This window comes from Balaenoptera musculus, chromosome 14 (genome assembly GCF_009873245.2).
Source record: "Balaenoptera musculus isolate JJ_BM4_2016_0621 chromosome 14, mBalMus1.pri.v3, whole genome shotgun sequence".
In the NCBI taxonomy this organism is placed as follows: Eukaryota; Metazoa; Chordata; class Mammalia; order Artiodactyla; family Balaenopteridae; genus Balaenoptera; species Balaenoptera musculus.
The window spans coordinates 49,185,243-49,212,894 of NC_045798.1; the positions used below are offsets into that span (position 1 = coordinate 49,185,243).

At 37.1% G+C, this 27,652-nt stretch overlaps 1 protein-coding gene across 1 annotated transcript in view; it reads left to right on the top strand.

Moving 5' to 3' along the window:
* ASXL3 (ASXL transcriptional regulator 3) overlaps positions 1-27,652 on the top strand; it is a 170,870-nt gene that overhangs the window by 81,391 nt on the left and 61,827 nt on the right. Inside the window, exons 5-8 of the mRNA XM_036823324.1 lie at positions 1,821-1,942; positions 10,301-10,418; positions 11,378-11,497; positions 27,348-27,511. Coding sequence (XP_036679219.1) covers positions 1,821-1,942; positions 10,301-10,418; positions 11,378-11,497; positions 27,348-27,511 — 524 coding nt within the window. The remainder of the gene's footprint in view (positions 1-1,820; positions 1,943-10,300; positions 10,419-11,377; positions 11,498-27,347; positions 27,512-27,652) is intronic.

A 27,652-nucleotide genomic window follows, 5' to 3' on the forward strand; every position in this document is an offset into this window, starting at 1 on the left:
TTTAAATAAGCATTGAACTTTAGTTAGTAACATGGAGGCTAAAGTATTTGGTGGGAGGTATATTGATCTCTTTTCTTTTTAGCATCTTTATTGGAGTATAATTGCTTTACAATGTTGTGTTAGTTTCTGCTGTATAACAAAGTGAATCAGATATATGCATACATATACCCCCATATCCCCTCCCTCTTGCGTCTCCCTCCCCGCCTCCCTATCCCAGCCCTCTAGGTGGTCACAAAGCACCAAGCTGATCTCCCTGTGCTATGCAGCTGCTTCCCACTAGCTATCTATTTTACATTTGGTAGTATATATATGTCCATGCCACTCTCTCACTTCTTCCCAGCTTACCCTTCCCCCTCCCCGTGTCCTCAAGTCCATTCTCTATGTCTGCATCTTTATTCCTGTCCTGCCCCTAGGCTCATCAGAACCATTTTTTTTTTTAGATTCCATATATATGTGTTAGCATATGGTATTTGTTTTTCTCTTTCTGACTTACTTCACTCTGTATGACAGACGCTAGGTTCATCCACCTCACTACAAATAACTCAATTCGTTTCTTTTTATGGCTGAGTAATATTCCATTGTATATATGTGCCACATCTTCTTTATCCATTCATCTGTTGATGGACACTTAGGTTGCTTCCATGTCCTGGCTATTGTAAATAGAGCTGCAATGAACATTGTGGTACATGACTCTTTTTGAATTCTGGTTTTCTCAGGGTATATGCCCAGTAGTGGGATTGCATATGCCTCCATTTTTGACTAGAATCATTTTTAACTCCTCCACCTTCCTTTAAAACTCAGGTCAGAATCCTCACAAGTTACTGTTCCTTGGAAAATTTTTTTGGATTAGCGTTAACCCTGGTGCCCTTAAGAAGTCTTATTTTGAGATTTTACAATATGTTCTCAAGCTATTTTCTTCCATCGAACTTCCCCTTGCCTCCTGTATTTGACATATGTCTTCATTCTGCCACTAACCATAGTGCTTCCTCACTTTGATTTTCCAAATAAACTCCTTCTCCCATCAAGTTCACAGAAAAGGCCTGCATCTACACTGCTGCCAAAGTGTGAAACCTGGTCTCCCAGGCGGAATGTCTGAGGAGGCCAGAAAGAAGCGTTGGAGCTCCAGCACAGGTGTCATAGAGCAGAAAGTGACGGTGGGCTTGACTTCCATAGACTAGGTGCCCGGAAAGCTTGACTCTGGTAAAAAAAAAAAAAAAAAATGAGCAGATTATATTGTAATCTGCAGAGGACATGATTTTCTTGAAAGCAGTTATCTTCAGTTGACACCCAGCATCTCAGATTTCATTTTTCCTTCTCCATGCTATTTGCCTTGACCCATAGAAGAGGATACACACACCCCAGTAGACCATAGATTCTATAGAAGGAGGGCTATTAAATAGAAGAATCATAGTACCTCTGAGGTTGGTAGATTGAAGACAATTTCATTAATGTAGATTCTTTCTTCAGAATGCTGTGCATTGCCCAGACTCCCTCCTCAGCTCCAGAAAGTACCTGCTGACTCCCAACTCTTGAGACAGATAATGTGTTCTTCTTTATGTCTATACAATAGCCCAAAACATAGAAATTATCATCAATTAGTGGGTAAGGAAACCGAGGCTTAGAGAGGTTCAATGTAACCGTGGCCACACAATTATTAAATGATCCCTTCTTTTAAATCGAGATACTCTTCTTTTTACTGTGCTATTTTGCCTTATTTTAGGTATCCATTTTCAATTGGAGAAAAGCTCCAAGTGAGGTAATTACAGTGGCTATAAAAAAAGGAATTCAAATTAGTAATATTATTATCTCTCTGTTTCTAGTTTGTGCAAAGCAGGTAGCTGATGAAGCATCTTCCACTCGAGATTCAAGCCTTCCTAACACAGCAGTGCAGAGCAAGTTAGTGTCTTCCTTTCAGCAACACACCAAAAAGGCTCTCAAGCAGGTAAGGTTGCTGGCATTTCTTCTTTGTCCCTCAGTCCTACCTACTTAAGGTAATGGAAGTTATGCATAGAAAGTAAAATAAATAAGAACATAGTAATCAGAAAGCAACAGAGATGTCCTAGATTCAACTAATCCCTTAATATTCAATACGCTGATTTTAATCTATGCTAAAAACTAGGAGAGGCTTGGCTGAGACCTTTGATGTAAAATAGAAGAGGGAAAATGTGTTTGGAATCATATAGAACTAAGATTTTGTGTGTGTGTGTGTTTTATAGCAGATATATTGGGTTCATACATGCGTTGCATATTTTAAAAATAATGTCTCCGTTTATGGTCTTGTGTTTATCTGATAGTCGACGTCAAAATAAATGTAATGTCTTTCTTATTACTGAAATGCATTGTTATAAATAAGAAAAATAGCAATCGTGCCTTGCTTGTATGTAGGCTATCCATTAGTGCGTTTGGTGCTGAATAGAGGTCAACTTTGCAGTATCATCCCAACATTACGTAAGCAGTCTTGAGTTGTGTGTCCTTGTCCAGAGACAAGTGCTGGGAAGTGTGGTTATAATGTTGGGCTCTGGGCTCAGACATAAGCTGCTTACAACCCTTGCTATTGTGTGACTCTGGGTAAGCCACTTCTCTCCTCTGAATCTTAAACTCCTTCTCTAGAAGATGTAGAAAATAAAAGTACCCTTCACATGGGAATGATCCAAGAATTAAGTGAGGTGATACACTGAAAGCATGCGGTAGAGTGAATGGTCCATAATAATCACTCAATAAATGTTAGCTTCTGCTACCCACCCCAGAAATGCTGAATGTGCCCAGAAGGAAAGAAAGAGATGCTATGGTTAGAGGGGAACATTGCATGATTGTAATAGTAATAAGGTCAATAAATATACAGCTTACATATTTAGTCCTGAATTCATGGTTTTCCCTTGTTTAACTGCTTTCCTCATTTTTTATTTTGATCCTTCTGAGACAGCCACCTCCACTTCACCCCTTGCTGACTGTTACCAAGTCTAGGAATACAGGTGTCATTCTAAGTGATATATTTATAGCAAGGGAGGAGAAGCCATGTTTTTAAATAAAGTTTAAGATGTTTTTAAAGTCCCACCAGCCTGTAAAGCTACTTAATATTCACATCCAATCCCCTAGACTTAGAATGTCTCCACCTACTCCTCTATTACAGACAAGGAAACTTAGGAAAGAAACTTAACATTTTTGTAGTGAATTCTGTTACTTTTAAATTCTGTGTTAACTACTGAAATTGCAGTATTTCCTTTCATTGGTATTATATTTAGGGTAGTAACGGTGTTTCATCCTACAGAGGTCAAATACTCTTTACTGAGCTTGCCATTTGTATCATTGCTCTTGAGAAATGTTATAGATACCAAAGAACAAAATTGAATTCAGTGTTGAGATCCCTTTTTAACTGGTGAAATAAAGAATGTATGATGGTAGGGAAGCCTGGAAAAAGGCTGATTCAGGTGGCAAATAGGATGCAGGTACTAAAACACTAACCAGGATGGAACGAAAGATACAAAACTGGATACTGGTAACTAGCATTTAAGAAACATAGATGCAATCATAAATGAAACTCATACTTCTGAAAAGCAGTGACTTAGAAAATGTGTATACACTGTGAAATCTTCCTCCCTGTGAGTGTAAAGATTAACATTCACATCTCTGTATTGCCATGTCTCATTATTTTTTACTTTCTTCATTTTGGTTTCATATCCTTTGAACATTTTTTTTTTTTTTTTTTGCAATTACTAAAACATTACACAGCTTTGAGTTAGTGGGTATTTTTGTTTGTTTATTTTGTTTTGTTGTAGAGTGCATGTTCGTGGGAAGTGCCACTTGCTTGATTAGGGTCTAAGCCTTGTTTTAAGAAACCTGCCCTGTAAGCTTCTTAATGTCCTCAAAGAGCTATTTATTAATGTCTTAAAACTTCTTGTTGTATAACCAAGTAACAAATTAGTTACCCATACAATATGGCACAATATATAGCAGATATGCTAATGTTTGATTAATAATCAAATTCATACTGGAAATACATTTAGAAGAAAAGCTGTTCTTGCAGAATTTTGCCCAGATTCCCTGTAATTGCTGTTTCTTAAGACAGCATTTCAAAAATTGACTGAACATGCGGCATTTTAAATTGCAGCAGCCTCAGCAAATCTGCAGTTTTCTTTTTGATAGCTGAATAGCTGTGACCATGTAGAATTCTTTGTAAGTGTATGTGCCATTATATATCCATATATATATATATATTCATTCCATGGTTGTGAATATGTTTTGTGTGTACACATACAGGCACAAATCATAATCTCACCAATGTAGGGCCAGCCAAATAACCCTAATAATAGTTACATTAGCTGTCATTTATTTTTATGAATTCTAGACATTATTCTCTGCATTAACAGGCCCTATGCCGTTTAATCCTCATACAAAGCCTTTAAAATAGTCCTTTAAAATATTTTTCAAATGAGGAAGCTAGCGCCCAGAGGAACTTACACAAGATTGTCCAGTGGGTAAATCTTGGAGATGACATTTGAACCCAGAATCACAGTTTCAGGTTCTGCCTTCTTAACTAGTAGTTCCTTTTAGCATATGCTGTATAATAGGATAGATGGATTTTTGACATTATCCAAGGAAATCTGCATTCTTGAGTATTTGTATAATGCAAGGAAAACATAGTCATTAAGACTATTATTTCCTGACACAGACTGCTTATGTTCAGTATCAGCACATATTAAAGGGAGGTACTTGGATGTGTTAGCTTTTAACATTTTACTAGAAGTATATTCTGAGTCAGTGGGGTTTTAGTAGTTCAACTATAGCTTGTCCAGCGTAGATTCTTAGAAAGAAGTAGGTGAAAAAAACCAAAAACAAAACCCAATAGCTTTATATGCATAAGTCTAGTGAAGAAAAATAATTTAAAACAAACCTCATGCAAAATAAGCCAGACATAATTTCCCAGCTCTGAAGCCCTCACCCCCACCCAAAGCGTGATGCTGCAGAGAGTGGGTGCTTTAACTCTGCAGTGCTGTTGATTGCAGTGTAATTACAGGCTGGACCATATGGAGGCGATAATGCCCCTTGGCTATTGATGTAGAGTACTTTCATTGCTCCTAATATTTGGGTCCTTTTAACTTTCTAATCATCAAAACATTAGTTAATATCATATGTTGGATGTAATTGCATGAATAACATGTTGTTATTTCAGTAGTTACATTTCTGAATAGGATCTTCACGATAAGCATATTCAGAAGCCTCTGGAGAATAACAGATTGCTGATTATTACCTTGTTCCCTGTCTTCTTTCTGCCTTGGTATTTTAGCTTTAATGATCCTAAAAGGTGTGAAATGATTAGATTTTGAATTTCAAGGAAGCATAATTAAGAAAGATTAAATTTGGGAAGTTTCAAAACAGCAGAATCAAATACAAGATTAAAAAAGGATGGGTTGAGGTCTGTTATGATGGAAGGTAACATGATGGAGAACAGAACCTTTCTGTGTTGTTCCTGTTGCTTTCTTTGACTTCCTGCATTATTTATTTAGGGTGGTAGAGTTTATTCATTAAGTTGCAGATCCTTTTCCTTCTTCATATCGCAAAACAGACATATTCCTGGTATTTTGCTTTCGCTTTATATGTTTGACCAGTACTGTGAAATTCCAAAGGTTATGTTACATGATAGCAGTTTCTGGACGTGGGCGTTGACATTTAGCATTCTAGCAACAATGCACATTGTTGGTGCCTGACACAGCCAGCTGTTTCATATGTGTATATTTCTCATTATTTTAGCATTCACGGCATGTGCTATTTTCCGATTTCTCAGTGAAGGGCTTACTGCATCCAGTGCATTCTTAAGTTACATTGTTGGTATTCTTTCTCTATGAAAACAAAGAAGGTATTACTTGTTTATGCAAATTCCAAGTTAACATGAAGGCCTCTGGCTTTAGATTTTACTTTATTTTTCATTGGGGTGGAAATGAGAATTCTTCCAGGTTTTTAGAGTTATCCCAAGCTTTCTGTTTAAAAAATAAAATGTTTATCTAAAGGTTTTCTGTCTCTTTTTACAAGAGAATGTTGTGATACCTCTCTAGAGGAAAGCATACTCACTCAGCATCTTTTGATTTTCACTTAAAGCCAGAATTGTAATTGTGTGATATGATCTTTACTTTTCTAGACTGGTTTAGCTCTGTTATGTTGGTTTCCTTAAATAAGTAAATTTATTTCCAAGTGTAAGCCTGTAAATTTCTTTCATATTGAATGATACCTGGAAGTATTAAACTTGGCAAGTCCAATGTACTCTGTGTAGTTCAGGCATGAGGACATTATATGTCTGGGCAGCTTGAAAGACAAGCCTTTATAGCAGACTGCATTTACACTTGCCATCTGCTTGTTTATTTAGATTTCGGTATTGCTTCTTTCTAGAATTGAAATTAGGATTTAAAGTTGTTCAATAAGATATTCCGTTAGCGTTCCATTGTATACCTAAGGGTTGAGTAGTTGGAGGTATTTCATTGATATCATCTTCCTAAAATGAATCTAGACTAATATGGTAAGACTTATTGTATAATATTAATGTCAAAATAAAACCATGCTATAGATTGATCAACAGGGCCACCGCTAACTGATTAAAACCTTTGGTGTGGAATAGAGAAAGCCATCCCATCCCCAAGTTGTCACAACAACAAATAACTCTCCCCTTTCAGGGTATCTTTGTGCAGAGCAAATCTTCCATGACCATCAAAAGTGGCCTTCCTAATGGTATTTTCTTAAGCTATTACATGGATGTATATTTTCCAGGCTGGGATACCCAAACTTAGATAATTACAAGGTAAATTGCATTTAACCTCTATTATATTTGTAGCATAAAATAGGAAGTTTTCTTGTTCTCTTGGAATTTTAGCTACAGCTCAGAGTTAAGGATAATGGGATACAGGAGTACCTTGTTGTGAAGCAGGGTGCTAGACACAACCTCAAAGGACTTACTGAGAGGAGGCCAGGTGGCCATTGACCATCCCCCAAAAGCCTATATGATACATAGCTCTGTGGAGTTCCTATTTAAAAAGCCTTACCAACACTGCTGTCTCTGTTTTACAGAGACATTTACCCAAGTAATTTACTCGGCATTACTCAGCTAGTTAGTTCTCTGATTCTACAGCCTCATACCTCACAGTCGTTAAGACAACTCACTCTGCAGTCGTTAAGACAACTCTTGCAACTCTGCTGCAAGTCAGCACAGTAGAAGAGGGAGCTTTTAATACCTCTCATGGGCAGTGATCAGACTCATTTCTGGGGGGAGGTGAGGAACTTTGGTAATGGTGTTTAGCAGGTATCAAAAATTGATGCCCTCAGGCTGAATTTGGCTCGGAGACCTCTCTGTTTTGTCTGGCACATTGTTGAAAACAGGAAAACTCACCTAAAAATCCAGTTGTATTGCTTCTCTTGAGTCATTACTACCACCTCCAATGGGGTATATGTGTCCCACTTCTCAGTCTCTCCCTTGTCATTGTCTTACCCCAGCTAGTGTGGTCCAAAAATAATTGCACATTTTTCAAGAGATTGTGAGGAGGAGACACACAGCATGTGTGAGTGGCCCATGGGCACATAGTTGCAGAAATATAGTTATCTAACCAAAACAAACACGCAAACCATGAGCAGCTAGCCTCTTTATTTGCAGAATGCATGCCCTGGAGCGAGGAACTAGGAATCACTATACTACTGCCTGCCTTGTGGACATAACAAGTGCTAGAGTTCTCTTGTTTGGAGCCAGCCCAAACCATCCCAGACATCTCAGTTGAGTCAACATTGGTGTTTTCCCCTCCATCCACATTCTGATCTGCTTGGAGGGTATCCCCAGGGTCCGCAGTCAAATAAATCCTGCTTTCTAGAAAGTGAATTGGAATCCTCAAGGTGTAGCCTAAAATGGCTATGGATCTAGTAAATGCTATCAAGTTGCCCCTTCTCATAGCTGAACTCGGATACTCCTGAGTGTGTTTACTAGCCTGCGGGCTTTACTACTGTGACTGACGTCATAGTAAAAAAAGGCTTCCCAAGTTTTGCTTATTTGACCCTAGAAATGTTATTTGGGATAAAAAATAATGCTTGTTTTTCAGAGGTAAAGCAAAAACAAAAAAAAGTGTGTATTTTTAATACACTTAAAACAGTCATTTAAATGATAGGCATAGTTTTTATCACTTACAGGCACATAGTGTTGCATTTCAGTATTTAAGAAAATGTTGTACCAAGAAATATTGTTCAAATTTCTGAGCAGGAAATACATATTCAGTAAAAAAATCATTGAGACCATAGAAATGGGCTCCATATTGACTAGCGTTCCTTATCCCTACCTTGGCTCCAGCTTGGCTGTTTAAAATTCAGAATAGCCATGGGTTTTTCTTCTTATTACATTATGTATATCATGCTTTATTTCTGTCCAACTGCTAATTTTTCTATAATAGAGTCTTCTCCGCTCTAAAAATTGAGGACAAAATTTTTGTTACTTTAATAATTACTTACTACAAACACTGTAAAAAGACATGTCATCTTTGACTTTATGATTCCAGCTTCTAAGTCTCTTGTTATATCATCTCTTTTTTTCTCAGTCAACACTTTCCAAAATACACCTCCCCACCGTGCCATAACATGAATATTTTTAAAGTGCCTATTTGGATTGCCAAGGGAAAAGTTTGAAATCTATGATGTAAAGACTCCTAAAAACTAATCACTCTTTATACAGGTTTTAATTGTTTTGTGAAGTCTTACATAGTGGGCAAAGATGGGCCTAATTGTAATTTCAGGTACTGCGTTGCCTCATTCTGTTTTATCACTGGATTGATAGGTTAATGTCTACAAAGTGCTGGGAGTTCTCACACAAGGCTAGAGAGACTTATGCAGTTATGTACACACCTTAATGAAAGAGTAAATGTCATAAATATTTTATAGCACACCTGCTCTCATTCAGAATATCATTGACAGCAAGCTAAAGGTGAGAGGATGGCCTCTTATTCATTTTTGTACCTCCTGTCCGCCCACAGTGCCTAGTACTTTATAAAAGGTCAATAAATGTAAGAATTGAAGGGAAGCTGTATCCCGTTATTATTAGCAACAGTATCATTTGTAAGCGATTTCCCAAGCCATCCACTTTCCCACGTGGTTTTAAATCTCATCTGAATATGTCTTTTCTCATTTAAGTGATATTTAATTTTTCACATCTGCAGTTATTTGATTGCTAAATCTTATGGTCAACGAGTTGGACATTCAGGTAAAACCCTTTGCAAATAAAATGGTATTGTGTCTGTCAGCAAGGGGATAGACAGTCAATGCAGTATTTCAGGAGACTGTGACAGCTATTGGTCAAAGGGCATTAGTCAAGTTACTGAAATGTTATAAAATTGGTAGAAATTACGCAGAAACAAGGAATTAAAAGGTTGGAGACTGTCTGTGGTCAGCCTTTTAACCTTTTGAGGAGTTTTAGCATTCCTGGAACCGTGAATTTAACGTCTCTTCAATTGTGTCTGCTTAAGACCCTTTTTATTACAGGTAATTTTCTGTGTAAAACAATCAGCTAGATAAGCTGTATTTCAAAACTTTCCAATGTCTTTTCATTACATTATCATCACCGTGGTTGATTCATTTATGAAACACAAAGCACTCCCATTTGGAGCAATTTATTCTCGTATCGGTCTTCTTTTCCCTGGATTTGCCAGAATGCCGTCATGTTCGTGTTCTGAAGGTTAATGCCCAAAGTCAAGCAGACAGAAGCCAAGTGCTGCAAGGTTTCCAAGATTAGGACTGATTCCCTTCACAGAAATAAATGATTCCTGCCATGTTCAGTGATTTTGTGCAGCGCTCCCCGCGGCTGAGTGAGTGCATCAATACTGTAGTCCTTACCTGCTGTACATACTGATGACACTCGGTGTTAACTTGATTGACTGAGCAGCCCACTGGAGAGGACGCACCTGCAGGAGAAGTGCAGACATATATTTTTATCCTGGTCTCGAAACATTTATTTTACATTTCTTTTCCTTGGGAGTCATGGTTTCAAATTCCATGGGCTCTCAAGCCACACTGCTCAGGTAGAACAAACCTTTACGTGCTGCTTTGTTTTCAGAATTCTACCGAAAATGGTCTCAGGTTTATACCCTTTGCCAAAGCCTGATTTTATGCTTTTGAGGGAAAATGACAGGAAGGTGACGCTTAAGAGTCCTGACAAATGAGTGACTGTGTGGAATTTAAGTCTCTTAAGAGGTTCTATCAAATGATGGGCAAGTGGATCATTTAATTCAATTATGAGAAATCATTTTGACTCTATTTTTATGTTCTATTTTATTATCATGTTTTGTAGGCTTTGAGGCAGCAGCAGAAAAGAAGAAATGGAGTCTCAATGATGGTAAACAAGACTGTTCCTCGTGTTGTTTTGACACCATTAAAGGTGTCTGATGAGCAGTCGGATTCGCCTTCAGGTAAAGAGCTAAAATATTGTATGCTTGGCCAGTTTCTTCCCGGAGGAGGCTTTCTCACCAAGAGAGATGTCATGAATTTTCTCTGGAACTGAATAATATTTCCACTTGAGGTTTCAGTTCATTTTTTTATACCTTAGACTCTTTCAGGGATTCAAAAATGATAGCGTATCTCGCTCTTAAAAACAAAACTAAACAAAAGCTTGCTCATCAGCAAAGGACTTCATTTGCTAATGTCAATAGATGCAAGAAAATGTGTAGTACTGCTAGGTGGATTTTTTGTTGTTGCTTTGGCTTTTGTTTGAATGTTGAACTTTAATGGTGGACCCCATGCTGATGTGTAATGCCATCAAAAGCCGTTCTTCCCTGAGTGTGAATTTGTTTTTCCGTCCTCTGCTGCAAAATCAGGAATCTTTTATTAGTTTTTGTGTTCTGGCAGCATTCTTCTCGCCTCAGTGCAGCCCTGACCGTTTCTTCTAATTTACCTCTGTCACTTTATCAGCCGTGTACCATTCTGTATATTATACAGTGATGTTTGCGTTTTCTCTTCCTGCTTCAACATAAAGTTATTAATAAAGGCATGATCTCTCCCTCTCTCCAAGCCTCCCTTCATCCTTCATCTTTCTGTCTCGGTCTTGCATCGTCTCCAAGTGGCATAGTATTGTTGAAGCTTATTCGTGTATTTTCACAAAAGATCTGAGTGCTTCTTTGAAAAGCTATCAGATCAGTGAACGTGTCTTTGACTCCACTATCAGGCCATCTGTTCATGCTTTTTGTTCTGTTTGATTGATTTATTGGGCTTTTCTCTTTATATACAGTAGAGGAATCAGATTGTGGCCAAAGGTAATGTATTAACTCTTAGCAAAGGAGATAATATCTATGGTTTGTAAAACAATTTGAGATTTTTCTTTTCAAGGACAGCAAGAGGAAGATAATGACATAATAACTATTTCCTTTTTTAGGATCCGAATCTAAAAATGGTGAAGCAGACAGTTCAGATAAAGAAATGAAACATGGGCAAAAATCCCCCACTGGAAAACAAACGAGTCAGCACTTAAAACGATTAAAAAAGTCTGGTTTAGGTGAGTGTTCAATATACTATAACATTTCACATTTTAGATATTTAAATCTTGTTGAATGAAATTATGGGGACTTTTTTCTTTAATAGTTAAGGAAATTTTTAAATCTTCCCAATTTATCTAAACCAAAAAGGGTGCTAAAGAAGGCAACATATTACAATGGAATGATTTTAAGCATGTTGCTAAATTTGTGAATGATACTATTGTATGAAGCCAAGGCTAAAGATAAGAGATTTAAAACAATCTATGTACTCAAGTAATTATCTGCCAAGTCATAATTCTGTCTAACGTGCAGTGTTTTGTTCCTGCAACTGGGTTTCACTTTATCGGAATACATTGTATTGGGGGGAAAATGCAACTTTTATAAAGTGTTCATTGAACAGAAGAGTACACTGTCATTGGGGTCTGCTGCAGTAAAACTGCTCTGCCTTGCTTCTCATCTTATGCTGTTTGAAATATTCAATAGTGCTTGTCTGAAAAACAGTGCACAATTGCTGAGAAGTGTGGCAGACACAGTTTCTGGGTCTTGCAAGTCAGTACCGGTTTTCTTTTGAAGATTTCCTTCCTGATAACTTTTCATCAGGAACTCAACAGCAGTATTCAGGGGAAAAGGAATACGGGAACTAAAAAGAGGAAAATAAACGTATCCTAGGCTGAACATTAAAATTCTAGACCAAACCTGCCTTGTTGGATTTCTGGACCTAATGCCTTCATTTCTCTCTCTCAGTTATTTCATCTCTGAGTTAGGGTAATGATAATGACCTAGATCATTGTAACATTTTATAAAATGGTGGGTAAAAAGTACAAATTTATTGACCTGAACTTTATTATTGGTTCTGCCACTTACTTTCTTGGCAACTTAGGGTAATTCTTATTTGCAGAGTTTATCTGTTTGTAAAATTCAAGCAAGATTTTAACCCATTTATTTATTTATTGAGTAAAGATTTATTGAGTGCCTACTATATACCAGGATTTTGTTAAATTCTGGGAACATATTTTCAGTAAAGTCTTTGAATGGGGTTTAGATAGCCTTATGTAAGAGATCTTTGGAAAAGCAGAATTTATGTTTGTTATAAATTCTTTAAACACAGCATAATTATCTTTTTCATTGTTTCCAAGGCTAAATCATTTTATAGTTATTGTCTAGCCCAAAACATGTGTTAGTTTATAAACACCTACATATATACTGACATGATTTTTCCTAGTCTTTTTGAGTTTTCTAAATTAAGTACTTTGAGTAGCTTCTGAAGCTGGAAACTGTAATGGGAGAGTGATATGTAAAGAATGTACTAAAAAAAGAAGCCCCCCCCCCCCAAATATCATGTTATGTTACCCTAAGTAATTTAAAAGTCAGTGACCTTCAGTTAAAAACAGTCTGCTACCAACCTCAGGAAAGTCAATGCCATATCATGAGTTTAAGAAAATTCAAGGCATGGGGACCTCTTCATTTCTTTACTTAGCAGCCTTCAGGGCTGGGGTTCAACAAGGCTTGTACTCTTGTCAGGATTCTGTCAGGTGCTCAGGTCTTCAATCAGGATCTCTTGTTCTAATTGTTGTAACCTAGGAATCCTGCACGCCGCTTAACATCTTACATGTTAACAATCATACAGTAAAGGTTAACAATCATACAGTAAAGGTTTTTCAGCTAATTTGTTAGCAAATTTAAAAGGCGATAAAGGAGACCACCATGTTCTTTTTAACCTGCTTTTTTCTTTTAGACTACTAAGTAGTAGAAATAAGGAAGCTATTTTAATGAAGGAATGGAAAACTACCCGTATTTAATGCAGTGGTCTTGGTACTTTGACATATTATCTCATTTACTTCAATTATGTACAGTAGAATTATTTTTATTTTACAGCTGAGGAAACGGAGGCCCAGAGGGTTAAGAGGGTTGTCCATAATGACACAGCTATTACAAGCCAAGGCACAGCTAGCTCCAAAGTCCAAACCATTATTTCGGAATATGTTCTGAGTGTCTATAATCATCCAGCCTATGTTGTAGACCGTGGGCACCACTGAGGAGTAGCATAGCATCTAGGACGTGATAAGCCTGCCATGGGTGTTAAAATGCAGGTACACTAGTTACACATAGAAGGAGAGCTAGCAACTAAAAGATTTCCTGGTTGATCCTGTAAAATCAGAGGAAGGAGCTGGGATTTAAGGTCAAAAGTAACCTGCAGGTGATTACTAGGAAGGAACGCTGACTGACTGAGTAACCCAACAAGCAGCTGAGTACAGTGGCTTATTTTGTGCAAATGAAGTTGGTAGTACTTATTAAGCCTCCAATATATGCCCAGCACCATACAATGAAAAGTGGAAACATGCAAAAGGAAAGAAAGGGCCTTAAAGGTAACCATCTCCAGATAGAATCCCATGTGTCTTCTAGAAAGTAATGTTTCTGATGTTCTGTGACCTTAGGAATCTTCCAGAGTAAAGGATTCTCTGTTCTGTGCAGCGTTTTAGAATCATAACTAAAATGTAAGTTCCTTGAATTAGGGGTCATTGACCTCCGCCAGTTTTTAATTATGCTTCTTCCTACCCAATCACACAGTAGGAGTTTAAAAATTACTTACTAAACAAATCCAAGCTTCTAATGGATATCTCTGAGGGGTTTTTAATAAATGTCCTCGCTGAGCTCAACTTCTGGGATTCATTCCAATATATTTTATTTGGTTTAATCTTTTTGTAGTGAAGAATTACAACTTTGCTGGTTTCATAAAATGTTACATACTTTTAAAATAAATTAATGCAGGAAAATAAAAATAAATTTGAATAGTAACCCTAAATGCTATCATCAAAAATAACTTCCCCCAGTGTTTTATAAATATTATTTGACATCTCCTAATGTGTAGCCATAGTCAGGGGTCATCTTAGAGAAATTGAATTATATCATTTTAATTAAAAGTACTAAATTTAATTAAGTTTAGCCTGAATAATAAAAAAGAATGGAAGTAAAACCAAAAACAAAATTGCTAAACATCACCACGAGATATATTCATATCTAAAAGTTCTCTCCAAAGATACTAAAAATATGAAAAACTGAAATAGGAGTGATGATCTTTTTAACTACTCAAGCTTTGGACAATATATTATAATGGATAGGGAGATAATTATGCTTATAGTCCCTCTTAACTCCATGTTTTTGTTATATTATTTTTTAAACATCAAGGTTGTTAACATTTAATAATCTATTTTTTTTTTTTTTTTACCATAATCTCCATAGTTCACTAACCCCCTGGTACTATATGGTAATGGATTCAGTGCTCCCCGGTAGACTGTTTACACAATTTCTTCATTTGTAAAGGGCACTTGGATTTATGTCGTAGATGATTAGATTTTGCCCTCTGATAATTTTTTTTCCTTAGACTTTACTCTTTGAAAGCCTATTTTTCTTCTCTGAGCTCTTTCAGAATCCATTCGTCTCTAATTTCTTTGAGACAACGGAGAACTCTCGTTTTGAACTCTTTCTGTATTTCTTTGGGCAGTTCCTCTTGCAACCAAAGGCCTTGGTCTGCCTCTTTCACGTGCTCCTTCCCTCAGTGTGAGTGTATGTGAGTGCATCTTGTGTGCACATTTTATGCACAAATCCTGTGTGGCTTCCCTTCTGGGAAATAGGAGGCTTTAAGCCAGCAAGGTCTCCAAAGTCTGCAGCCTTTACTCAGATTGGTGCTCTTCGACTCCCTTTGGTCAAAATAATAATTTCCCTGATCCTGATCAGACACTTTCCCATGATTTTTATTATGACTACAAAGTGTCATCTTCTATAGCACAGACACTTGTTGTGGCAATTTGGCAGTTGTTGCTTCTCTTCTCTGCTTCTCCGGACCTCAGCTACTTTATACTCTCTAGTGTCCAGGAATTAGACACTAAAATGACTACCTCTTTTCTTCCTCTGCTTAGTGTAGGGAGATGAGGTACCAGCTTTAATGAGATAAGACAATCAGATATAATGAGCTTGTTCTTAAGCCAATTAAGAGTATGTAAGGATAATTAAAATGGAATTAAACATCCTGTGTGGCAACAAATTTAGCAGTAAGTTCATCTGCTCTGTCTTTGTTCCAAAACTATAAAACATATTTTTGCTTAGATGGACATCTTTGAAATAGATCTTCTTTTGACTTTGTCATAAAACATTTAGAGAGGCACATAGTCTTTTTTTTTTCCCTGATACCCTTAAATATTCTGAACCATACCAAATAGTAACCAACAGCATAAGTTCTACTTCTCACATTGTCCATAATACATGTTTCTAAAATTTTATGATTTTCTCATTTCCCCAGTACTCCTTCCCAAAGTTACTCTTGGTAAATGACCTCAACTCCCTCATATGGAGAGTATTTCGGCCACACATAAGCATTAAGCAAATTCCTTTCCTGTATTTTCAACATTTCTGTCTCTAGGTTTTGCTTTTGCCTTCTCTGCTGAGAAAATAAGCTTCTTCCTAATTCTTCTCTTCCTGTAGTCTATTTTATTTCCCTGTGAAATACTTGAAACATATAGAAAAATAGAGATGCTAATAAAACATACATCTATATACCTGTCACCTTGACTTCATTCCTAACAAATGTTAGGAGTTTGTTGGGCATGCTTTAGATTAAAAAAAAAAAATAGATGCAATTTTTGTACGTTTTTGTGTTTATAAGTGAGATTGGCTAACAGATTTTCTCTCTCATATTGTCTTTGTTTGTCCTTATTTTGGAATAAAAGTTATATTAACTTCATAAAGTGAACTGAAGAGCTTTTCTTACGTATTCACTGGAATAAGTATAAAATGAGTGGTGGGAGAGTTCCTTGATGTATTGGTAAAATTCGTCTTTAGAGCTATTTGTAATATGTGCTGTGCATGTATGTGGGGAAGGAGGGGTTGTCTATTTATTTCACAAAAGTTTTCAAAAATTTATTGAGGTTTGCTATTTTTAATATAATTTAAAAATTTGCAAACCTGAAATACTTTATGTCTTCAAAGATATTGGCTAAAGTCATACTAGTATGATTTTTATGCATATTATACTTTTTAAAATCAAATTTTAATTATAATTTTATTTGCCTTGTATATCTATACTGTATCTCAAATTATGTGCCTACCTTTCATTCCTATTCATGTTTATTTATGCCGTCTCTCACTAGATTTATACCTATTTTATTAGTCTTAATAAAAAAATCCTTTTTCTGTTCTTGATGGTCTTCATTCTTTTCTATTTCATGAATGTCTACTCTTATTCTTTACAATCTTTCTCCTTTTTTTTAAAACATCTTCATTGGAATATAATTGCTTTACAATGGTGTGTTAGTTTCTGCTTTATAACAAAGTGAATCAGTTATACATATACATATGTTCCCATATCTCTTCCCTCTTGCGTCTCCCTCCCTCCCACCCTCCCTATCCCACCCCTCTAGGTGGTCACAAAGCACCGAGCTGATCTCCCTGTGCTATGCGGCTGCTTCCCACTAGCTATCAATTTTACATTTGGTAGTGTATATATGTCCATGCCACTCTCTCACTTTGTCCCAGCTTACCCTTCCCCCTCCCCATATCCTCAAGTCCATTCTCTAGTAGGTCTGTGTCTTTATTCCCGTCTTGCCCCTAGGTTCTTCATGACTTTTTTTTTTTCTTAGATTCCATATATATGTGTTAGCATACGGTATTTCTTTTTCTCTTTCTGACTTACTTCACTCTGTATGACAGACTCTAGGTCCATCCACCTCACTACAAATAACTCAATTTCGTTTCTTTTTACGGCTGAGTAATATTCCATTGTATATATGTGCCACATCTTCTTTATCCATTCATCTGTCGATTGACACTTAGGTTGCTTCCATGTCCTGGCTATTGTAAATAGTGCTGTAGTGAACATTTTGGTACATGACACTTTTTGAATTCTGGTTTTCTCAGGGTATATGCCCAGAAGTGGGATTGCTGGGTCGTATGGTAGTTCTATTTGTAGTTTTTTAAGGAACCTCCATACTGTTCTCCATAGTGGCTGTATCAATTTATATTCCCACCAGCATTGCAAGAGTGTTCCCTTTTCTCCACACCCTCTCCAGCATTTATTGTTTCCAGATTTTTTGATGATGGCCATCCTGACCGGTGTGAGATGATATCTCATTGTAGTTTTGATTTGCATTTCTCTAATGATTAATGATGTTGAGCATTCTTTCATGTGTTTGTTGGCAATCTGTATATCTTCTTTGGAGAAATGTCTGTTTAGGTCTTCTGCCCATTTTTGGATTGGGTTGTTTGTTTTTTTGATATTGAGCTGCATAAGCTGCTTGTAAATTTGGGGGATTAATCCTTTGTCAGTTGCTTCATTTGCAAATATTTTCTCCCATTCTGAGGGTTGTCTTTTGGTCTTGTTTATGGTTTCCTTTGATGTGCAAAAGTTTTTAAGTTTCCTTAGGTCCCATTTGTTTATTTTTGTTTTTATTTCCATTTCTCTAGGAGGTGGGTCAAAAAGGATCTTGCTGTGATTTATGTCATAGAGTGTTCTGCCTATGTTTTCCTCTAAGAGTTTGATAGTGTCTGGCCTTAGATTTAGGTCTCTAATCCATTTTGAGTTTATTTTTGTGTATGGTGTTAGGGAGTGTTCTAATTTCATACTCTTACATGTACCTGTCCAGTTTTCCCAGCACCACTTATTGAAGAGGCTGTCTTTTCTTCACTGTATATTCTTGCCTCCTTTATCAAAGATAAGGTGACCATATGTGCGTCGGCTTATCTCTGGGCTTTCTATCCTGTTCCATTGATGTATATTTCTATTTTTGTGCCAGTACCATACTGTCTTGATTACTGTAGCTTTGTTTTATAGTCTGAAGTCAGGGAGCCTGATTCCTCCAGCTCCGTTTTTCATTCTCAAGTTTGCTTTGGCTATTCGGGGTCTTTTGTACTTCCACACAAATTGTAAAATTTTTTGTTCTAGTTCTGTGAAAAACGCCAGTGGTAGTTTGATAGGGATTGCATTGAATCTGTAGATTGCTTTGGGTAGTAGAGTCATTTTCACAATGTTGATTCTTCCAATCCAGGAACATGGTATATCTCTCCATCTATTTGTATCATCTTTAATTTCTTTTATCAATGTCTTATAGTTTTCTGCATACAGGTCTTTTGTCTCCTTAGGTAGGTTTATTCCTAGATATTTTATTCTTTTTGTTGCAATGGTAAATGGGAGGGTTTTCTTAATTTCACTTTCAGATTTCTCATCATTAGTGTATAGGAATGCAAGAGATTTCTGTGCATTAATTTTGTATCCTGCTACTGTACCAAATTCATTGATTAGCTCTAGTAGTTTTCTGGTAGAGTCTTTAGGATTCTCTATGTATAGTATCATGTCATTTGCAAACATTGACAGCTTTACTTCTTCTTTTCCAATTTGGATTCTGTTTATTTCTTTTTCTTCTCTGATTGCTGTGGCTAAAACTTCGCTAAATATGTTGAATAATAGTGGTGAGAGTAGGCAACCTTGTCTTGTTCCTGATCTTAGTGGAAATGGTTTCAGTTTTTCACCACTGAGGATGATGTTGGCTGTGGGTTTGTCATATATGGCCTTTATTATGTTGAGGAAAGTTCCCTCTATGCCTACTTTCTGCAGTGTTTTTATCATGAATGGGTGTTGAATTTTGTTGAAAGCTTTCTCTGCATCAATTGAGATGATCATATGGTTTTTCTCCTTAACTTGTTAATATGGTGTATCACATTGATTGATTTGCATATATTGAAGAATCCTTGCATTCCTGGAAAAAACCCTACTTGATCATGGTGTATGATCCTTTTAATGTGCTGTTGGATTCTGTTTGCGAGTATTTTGTTGAGGATTTTTGCATCTATGTTCATCAGTGATATTGGCCTGTAGTTTTCTTTCTTTGTGACATCTTTGTCTGGTTTTGGTATCAGGGTGATGGTGGCCTCGTAGAATGAGTTTGGGAGTGTTCCTCCCTCTGCTATATTTTGGAAGATTTTGAGAAGGATAGTTGTTAACTCTTCTCTAAATGTTTGCTAGAATTCGCCTGTGAAGCCATCTTGTCCTGGGCTTTTGTTTGTTGGAAGATTTTTAATCACAGTTTCAATTTCAGTGCTTGTGATTGGTCTGTTCATATTTTATATTTCTTCCTGGTTCAGTCTCGGCAGGTTGTGCATTTCTAAGAATTTTTCCATTTCTTCCAGGTTGTCCATTTTATTGGCATAGAGTTGCTTGTAGTAATCTCTCATGATTCTTTGTATTTCCGCAGTGTCAGCTGTTACTTCTCCTTTTTCATTTCTAATTCTATTGATTTGAGTCTTCTCCCTTTTTTTCTTGATGAGTCTGGCTAATGGTTTATCAATTTTGTTTATCTTCTCAAAGAACCAGCTTTTAGTTTTATTGAACTTTGCTATCGTTTCCTTCATTTCTTTTTCATTTATTTCTGATCTGATCTTTATGATTTCTTTCCTTCTGCCAGCTTTGGGGTTTTTTTGTTCTTCTTTCTCTAATTGCTTTAGGTGTAAGGTTAGGTTGTTTATTTGAGATGTTTCCTGTGTCTTAAGGTAGGATTGTATTGCTATAAACTTCCCTCTTAGAAATGCTTTTGATGCATCCCATAGGTTTTGGGTCGCCGTGTCTCCATTGTCATTTGTTTCTAGGTATTTTTTTATTTCCTCTTTGATTTCATCAATGATCACTTGGTTATTAAGTAGTGTATTGTTTAGCCTCCATGTGTTTGTATTTTTTACAGATCTTTTCCTGTAATTGATATCTAGTCTCATAGCGTTGTGGTCGGAAAAGATACTTGATATGATTTCAGTTTTCTTAAATTTACCAAGGCTTGATTTGTGACCCAAGATATGATCTATCCTGGAGAATATTCCATGAGCACTTGAGAAGAATGTGTATTCTGTTGTTTTTGGATGGAATGTCCTCTAAATATCAGTTAAGTCCATCTTGGTTAATGTATCATTTAAAGCTTGTGTTTCCTTATTTATTTTCAATTTGGATGATCTGTCCTTGGTGAAAGTGGGGTGTTAAAGTCCCCTACTATGATTGTGTTACTGTTGATTTCCCCTTTTATGGCTGTTAGTATTTGCCTTATGTATTGAGGTGCTCCTATGTTGGGTGCATAAATATTTACAATTGTTATATCTTCTTCTTGGATCGATCCCTTGATCATTATGTAGTGTCCTTCTTTGTCTCTTCTAATAGTCTTTATTTTAAAGTCTATTATGTCTGATATGAGAATTGCTACTCCAGCTTTCTTTTGATTTCCATTTGCATGGAATATCTTTTTCCATCCCCTCACTTTCAGTCTGTATGTGTCCCTAGGTCTGAAGTGGGTCTCTTGTAGACAGCATATAAACGGGTCTTATTTTTGTATCCATTCAGCGAGTCTGTGTCTTTTCGTGGGAGCATTTAATCCATTTACATTTAAGGTAATTATCGATATGTATGTTCCTATTCCCGTTTTCTTAATTGTTTTGGGTTTGTTATTGTAGGTCTTTCCCTTCTCTTGTGTTTCCTGCCTATAGAACTTCCTTTAGCATTTGTTGTAAAGCTGGTTTGGTGGTGCTGAACTCTCTCAGCTTTGGCTTGTCTGTAAAGTTTTTAATTTCTCCATCAAATCTGAATGAGATCCTTGCTGGGTAGAGTAATCTTGGTTGTAGGTTTTTCTCCTTCATCACTTTAAATATGTCCTGCCACTCCCTTCTGGCTTGGAGAGTTTCTGCTGAAAGATCAGCTGTTAACCTTATGGGGATTCCCTTATGTGTTACTTGTTGTTTTTCCCTTGCTGCTTTTAATATGTTTTCTTTGTATTTAATTTTTGATAGTTTGATTAATATGAGTCTTGGCGTGTTTCTCCTTGGGTTTATCCTGTATGGGACTCTCTGTGCTTCCTGGACTTGATTAACTATTTCCTTTCCCATATAGGGAAGTTTTCAACTATAATCTCTTCAAATATTTTCTCAGTTCCTTTCTTTTTCTCTTCTTCTGGGACCCCTGTAATTCAAATGTTGGTGCGTTTAATGTTGTCCCAGACGTCTCTGAGAGTGTCCTCAGTTCTTTTCATTCTTTTTTCTTTATTCTGCTCTGCAGTAGTTATTTCCACTATTTTATCTTCCAGGTCACTTATTCTTTCTTCTGCCGCAGTTATTCTGCTATTGATCCCTTCTAGAGAATATTTAATTTCATTTATTGTGTTGTTCGTCATTGTTTGTTTGCTCTTTAGTTCTTCTAGGTCCTTGTTAAAAGTTTCTTGTATTTTGTCTATTCTATTTCCAAGATTTTGGATCATCTTTACTATCATTATTCTGAATTCTTTTTCAGGTAGACTGCCTATTTCCTCTTCATTTATTCGGTCTGGTTGGTTTTTACCTTGCTCCTTCATCTGCTGTGTGTTTTTCTGTCTTCTCATTTTGCTTAACTTACTGTGTTTGGGGTCTCCTTTTTGCAGGCTGCAGGTTCGTAGTTCCCGTTGTTTTTGGTGTGTGTCCCCAGTGGCTAAGGTTGGTTCAGTGGGTTGTGTAGACTTCCTGGTGGAGGGGATTAGTGCCTGTATTCTGGTGGATGAGGCTGGATCTTGTCTTTCCGGTGGGCAGGTCCACATCTGGTGGTGTGTTTTGGGGTGTCTGTGGCCTTATTATGATTTTAGTCAACCTCTCTGCTAATGGATGGGGCTGTGTTCCTGTCTTGCTAGTTGTTTGGCATAGGGTGTCCAGCACTGTAGCTTGCTGGTCGTTGAGTGAAGCTGGGTCATGGCGTTGAGATGGAGATCTCTGGGAGATTTTCGCCGTTTGATATTACATGGAGCTGGGAGGTCTTTTGTGGACCAGTGTCCTGAACTTGGCTCTCCCACCTCAGCAGCACAGCCCTGACTCCTGGCTGGAGCACCAAGAGCCTTTCTTCCACACGGCTCAGAATAAAAGGGAGAAAAAATAGAAGGAAAGAAAGAAAGAGGATAAAATAAAATGAAATAAAGTAAAATAAAGTTATTAAAATAAAAAATAATTATGAAGAAAAAAAATTTTTTTAAGAAAAAAAAAAAACAAAAAAAAACCGGACGGAAAGAACCCTAGGAAAAATGGTGAAAGCAAAGCTATACAGACAAAATCACACACAGAAGCATACACATACACACTCACAAAAAGAGAAAAAGGGGAAAAAATAGTATATTTTTTGTCTCCAAAAGGCCACCTCCTCAATTTGGGATGATTCGTTGCCTATTCAGGTATTCCACAGATGCAGAGTACATCCAGTTGATTGTGGAGACTTAATCCGCTGCTTCTGAGGCTGCTGGGAGAGATTTCCCTTTCTCTTCTTTGTTCGTACAGCTCCCGGGGTTCAGCTTTGGATTTGGACCCGCCTCTGCGTGTAGGTCGCCTGAGGGCGTCTGGTCTTTGCTCACACAGGATGGGGTTAAAGGAGCAGCTGATTCGGGGGCTCTGGCTCACTCAGGCCAGGGGGAGGGAGGGGTACAGATACGGGGTGAGCCTGAGTTAGCAGAGGCCGGCATGATGTTGCAGTAGCCTGAGGCGCGCCGTGCGTTCTCCCGGGGAAGTTGTCCCTGGCTCACGGGAGCCTGGCCGTGGTGGGCTGCACCGGCTCCCAGGAGGGGCGGTGTGGAGAGTGACCTCTGCTCACACACAGGCTTCTTGGTGGCGGCATCAGCAGCCTTAGCGTCTCATGCCCGTCTCTGGGGTCCGCGCTGATAGCTGCGGCTCGCGCCCGTCTCTGGAGCTCGTTTAGGCGGCGCTCTGAATCCCCTCCCCTCGCGCACCAGGAAACAAAGAGGCAAGAAAAAACCTCGTGTCTCTTCGGCAGCTCCACACTTTTTCCCGGACCCTCTCCTGGCTAGCTGTGGTGCACTAACCCCCTTCAGGCTGTATTCATGCCGCCAACCCCAGTCCTCTCCCTGCGATCCAACCGAAGCCCGAGCCTCAGCTCCCAGCCCTGCCCGCCCCGGCGGCTGAGCAGAGAAGCCTCTCGGGCTGGTGAGTGCTGGTCGGCACTGGTCCTCCGTGCGGGAATCTCTCTGCTTTGCCCTCCGCACCCCTGTGGCTGCGCTCTCCTCCGTGGCTCCGAAGCTCCCCCTCCGCCCCCCGCAGTCTCTGCCCACGAAGGGGCTTCCTAGTGCGTAGAAACCTTTCCTCCTTCATGGCTCCCTCCCACTGGTGCAGGTCCCGTCCTTATTCTTTTGTCTCTGGTTTTTCTTTTTTCTTTTGCCCTACCCAGGTACATGGGGAGTTTCTTGCCTTTTGGGAGGTCTGAGGTCTTCTGCCAGCATTCAGTAGGTGTTCTGTAGGAGCAGTTCCACCTGTAGATGTATTTCTGATGTATCTGTGGAGAGGAAGGTGATCTCCGCGTCTTACTCTTCCGCCATCTTGAAGCTGCTCCTCTACTATCTTTCTCCTTTCTTCTTTCTCCAGTTTTTATTCTATAGTTCATTCATTAACTTCTTGATTTGCACACTTAACTCTTCAATTTTCAATATTTTTTCTACTCTTGAATATATACAATTTATTTTTAAAACAAATTCAGTTGCCTTTTACAAATTTTGGCAGTATTATTTAGAATGTCAATATTTTGTAATTTCCATTACAAAACATTTCTTTAACTTATGAGGTACTTAGAAGTGTACTTCCAAATGTCCAAATATATAATGAGTGTGGGAAGATTGGAGAGTTGCTATGTTTCTGTTACTGATATCTAATTTTACTTCTTTGTGGCTAGAGAGATGAGGTTTTATATTATTCTTCAGTATTGTTGAGACTCAGTGGTCAGTTTTTGGGTTTTTTTTGTTGTTTTTATGTCTTCTTTACTGTTTCCTGAGTGCTGACCAAAAAATTGCTTTCTCTTAAGGGCTCAGTGCAGTGTCCTATGTTAAATTCATTGGTTTAAGATTGATTATTGAGTTTTTAAAGTCCTTGGTATTCATAAGACAAGTTTTTTGCTTGTTATCTCAGTGTCTGGTAAAATATGTTCAGATGTTCCACTGGCATTATGTAGTGCCAGTTTCTCTTTTTAAATCTCTCAGTTTTAAATTTTGAATGCTATGCTGTTGAAATGGATGCAGGCTCTAGGTCATTGTATCTTTCCAGTGAATTATTTCTTTTATACTCAAGGAATTACTTTCTTATCCCCAATAAGGTTTTATTTACCTTTGTTTATCTTTGATGTTAATATTGTAGTATTGCTTTTTTTGTTGTTTTGAATGTCTGCCTGGTATTTCTTAGTTTATCTCCTCATTTTCTTCTGTTCCATGTGATTTTTATTTTAAGTATGTCTCTTGTAAAGCAGCATATAATCAGATTGTGTTACTTTTAAAATCTAATATGAAATCCATTTGTATTTTTTTACTGTGTTGGGGGCTTAATCAAAAAAATTTTTTTCTCCTTTTATGCCTTCATGTGATTGAGTTTTCCTTCCATGAATTTATTTGGAAGTTATAAGTCTTTTCCATTTCTCCCATTGACTGCCTATAGAGTTTTTGGATGGAATGTCCTATAAATATCAATTAAGTCCATCTTGTTTAATGTATCATTTAAAGCTTGTGTTTCCTTATTTATTTTCATTTTGGATGATCTGTCCATTGGTGAAAGTGGGGTGTTAAAGTCCCCTACTATGATATGTTACTGTCAATTTCCCCTTTTGTGGCAGTTAGCATTTGCCTTATGTATCGAGGTTCTCCTAAGTTGGGTGCATAAATATTTACAGTTGTTAAATCTTCTTCTTGGATTGATCCCTTGCATGCAAATGGAAATCAGCTGGAATAGCAATTCTCATATCAGACAAAATAGACTTCAAAAGAAAGACTCTTACAAGAAACAAAAAAGGACACTACCTATAGAGTTTTAACAAATAAAGAACTAACAGTATCTCTCCTGTTTCCAAACAGTGCCAGGGTTATATGGTGTTCTCATTTCAATCACACCTTCCTGTCTCTCATGCAATTGCTGTCTCCTGTTTGTTTGTTTGTTTTCCATTTTGTTTTAATTCTCATTAGTTGTTAGTATTATTTTTCACTGTTAATGTTTATTTGGAGTTACTCATGTCTGTTAATCTTTTAGTTTGTCATTGCTTCTGCAACCCACTCATTCCTTCTTTGAGTTAATTTCTTTATTTGTTAAGAACATCCACTAGTACTTTTTCAGCAAGATTCTTTAAGGGATAGTTCCCATTTTGGATACTGAAAATATTCTTATATCGTTAATATCATTGCCATTTAAAGGGACTTTATTATTAATGAAATTCTAGATCAATGCTTCTTTTCTTTTGGCCCTTTGAAGATATTTCATTGTCATCTGTAATTTATTGATGATAAGGTTCCTGTGTCTTATTGTGATCCCTTTGGAGGTAATCTATTTTTGTTCAAAATTGTTTTAAGGTATTCTTTTTATTTTTGATATTTTGCTATTTCAACACATCGGATGGAGGAATGGGTATTTATCCTTTTTGAGATTTGGTATGTTGCTTTATTTGAGGACTCTTGTCATTTTTTCAGTTCTAAAACTTTCAGACATTAGCTCTTCAAATATTGCCTCTCTGCCATTTGCTGTGTTTTTTCATTCTCAAACTCCTGTAAATGTGCATCCTGACTGCTTATTCCATTCCCTTTATTTTTTCTCTATCCTGCTTTTTTGACTCATCATTTTTAATGCTGCATTCTAGATATTTTCATCAACTCTATATTTATTGAATAGTTATTTCATTGTATCCATGGAATATTTAAAAAAAATTTTAAACTAAATTTTCATTTCTAGAAGTTCTATCTGTTTCTGTTTCAAATCTGCCTATTTTTAAAATTACAGTGTCCTGTTTTTTCATAATGAGTTTATTTCCATTTTTGTTTCTATTGTTTAAAACAAGGGACAGTAAGTTTTTCTGTTAGGGGCCAGAGAGTAAATGCTGTAGGCTTTGCGAGTCATGCGATTTCTGTCACAACTATTCAACTCACCATTGTAGTGCGAAGGCACATCTAGACAGTATCTAAACAATTGGGCATGCCTATGTTCCAGTAAAACTTTATTTACCAGCAGCCACTGGACTGGATATAGTTCATGGGCAATAATTTGCTGCCCCTTGATTTAAATCACACTCTATTAAAATCACATTCAAGTGACTCTCTTAACTCAAGCAACTGAGAGTGGTAATTCTTCTGTTTGATGCATCAGCTGACTGTCCCTTATGGTGGATTGTTCCCTTGTGTGTCATAATTTCGAACTGTGGACTCTATATATACAGCCATCTGTTGGAGGTCATTGTACCTGAGTTGTAGAATGATCCTACAAAGCATACTGGCATTTCAGGCCTCACAGCTAATGTTTTTATAAAGGATTGCTGTTTTAAAGTATTACCCTTAAATTACCCTGAATAGGAATCTTCTGAAATACTCCAGTGCTTAGTGCTCTGCATGACACTTGGGGAGCACACAGCTATCAGCTATAATGCTCTCATTATCTCTGTTAAAATTAACAGCACTCTTATTGTTATCATTGATCCTAGGTCTTATAGAATCTACAAAAACTGTAGTTGTTACCATTTATGCTCCTAAAGTTTTTGAGGATTCTGATTAATTGGAAGACCGTAATTAAAATACTTCTTTATCTAGACCTGGTGCTACTTTGAGTTAAAAATACAGATGGTATTGAGTGAAGTAGACATTATGAAAATTAAAGACAACTAAGGCAAGATAGAAACCCAAAGAAACTTTGGAGATTTCGTTCTGAAATATCATTCTTAAAAGAGATAGAATTAAATACATTATCAAATATATATATATATATATACATATATACATATATATATATATAGTCAGTTTACATATGTGTGTGTACAGGTGTATGTTTTTCCCAATCTATAGTGAATTCATACCTCTTGCTTATTTATCACAGGACACTTGAAATGGACCAAAGCTGAGGATATTGACATAGAAACCCCGGGATCTATTCTTGTCAACACTAACTTGAGGGCATTAATAAATAAACATACGTTTGCTTCCTTACCTCAGCATTTTCAACAATACCTCCTGCTTTTGCTCCCAGAAGTGGATAGGCAGGTAAGTAGAAGTTTCAGACATTTGGTATTAGTCACCAGTTATATTATTATGAACTTGCAGGTCTGTTATCGAAGATGACTGATACATGGATGGATAGTTTTCTAATAATCTAGTATATTTATGTAATTTATATACTTAAAT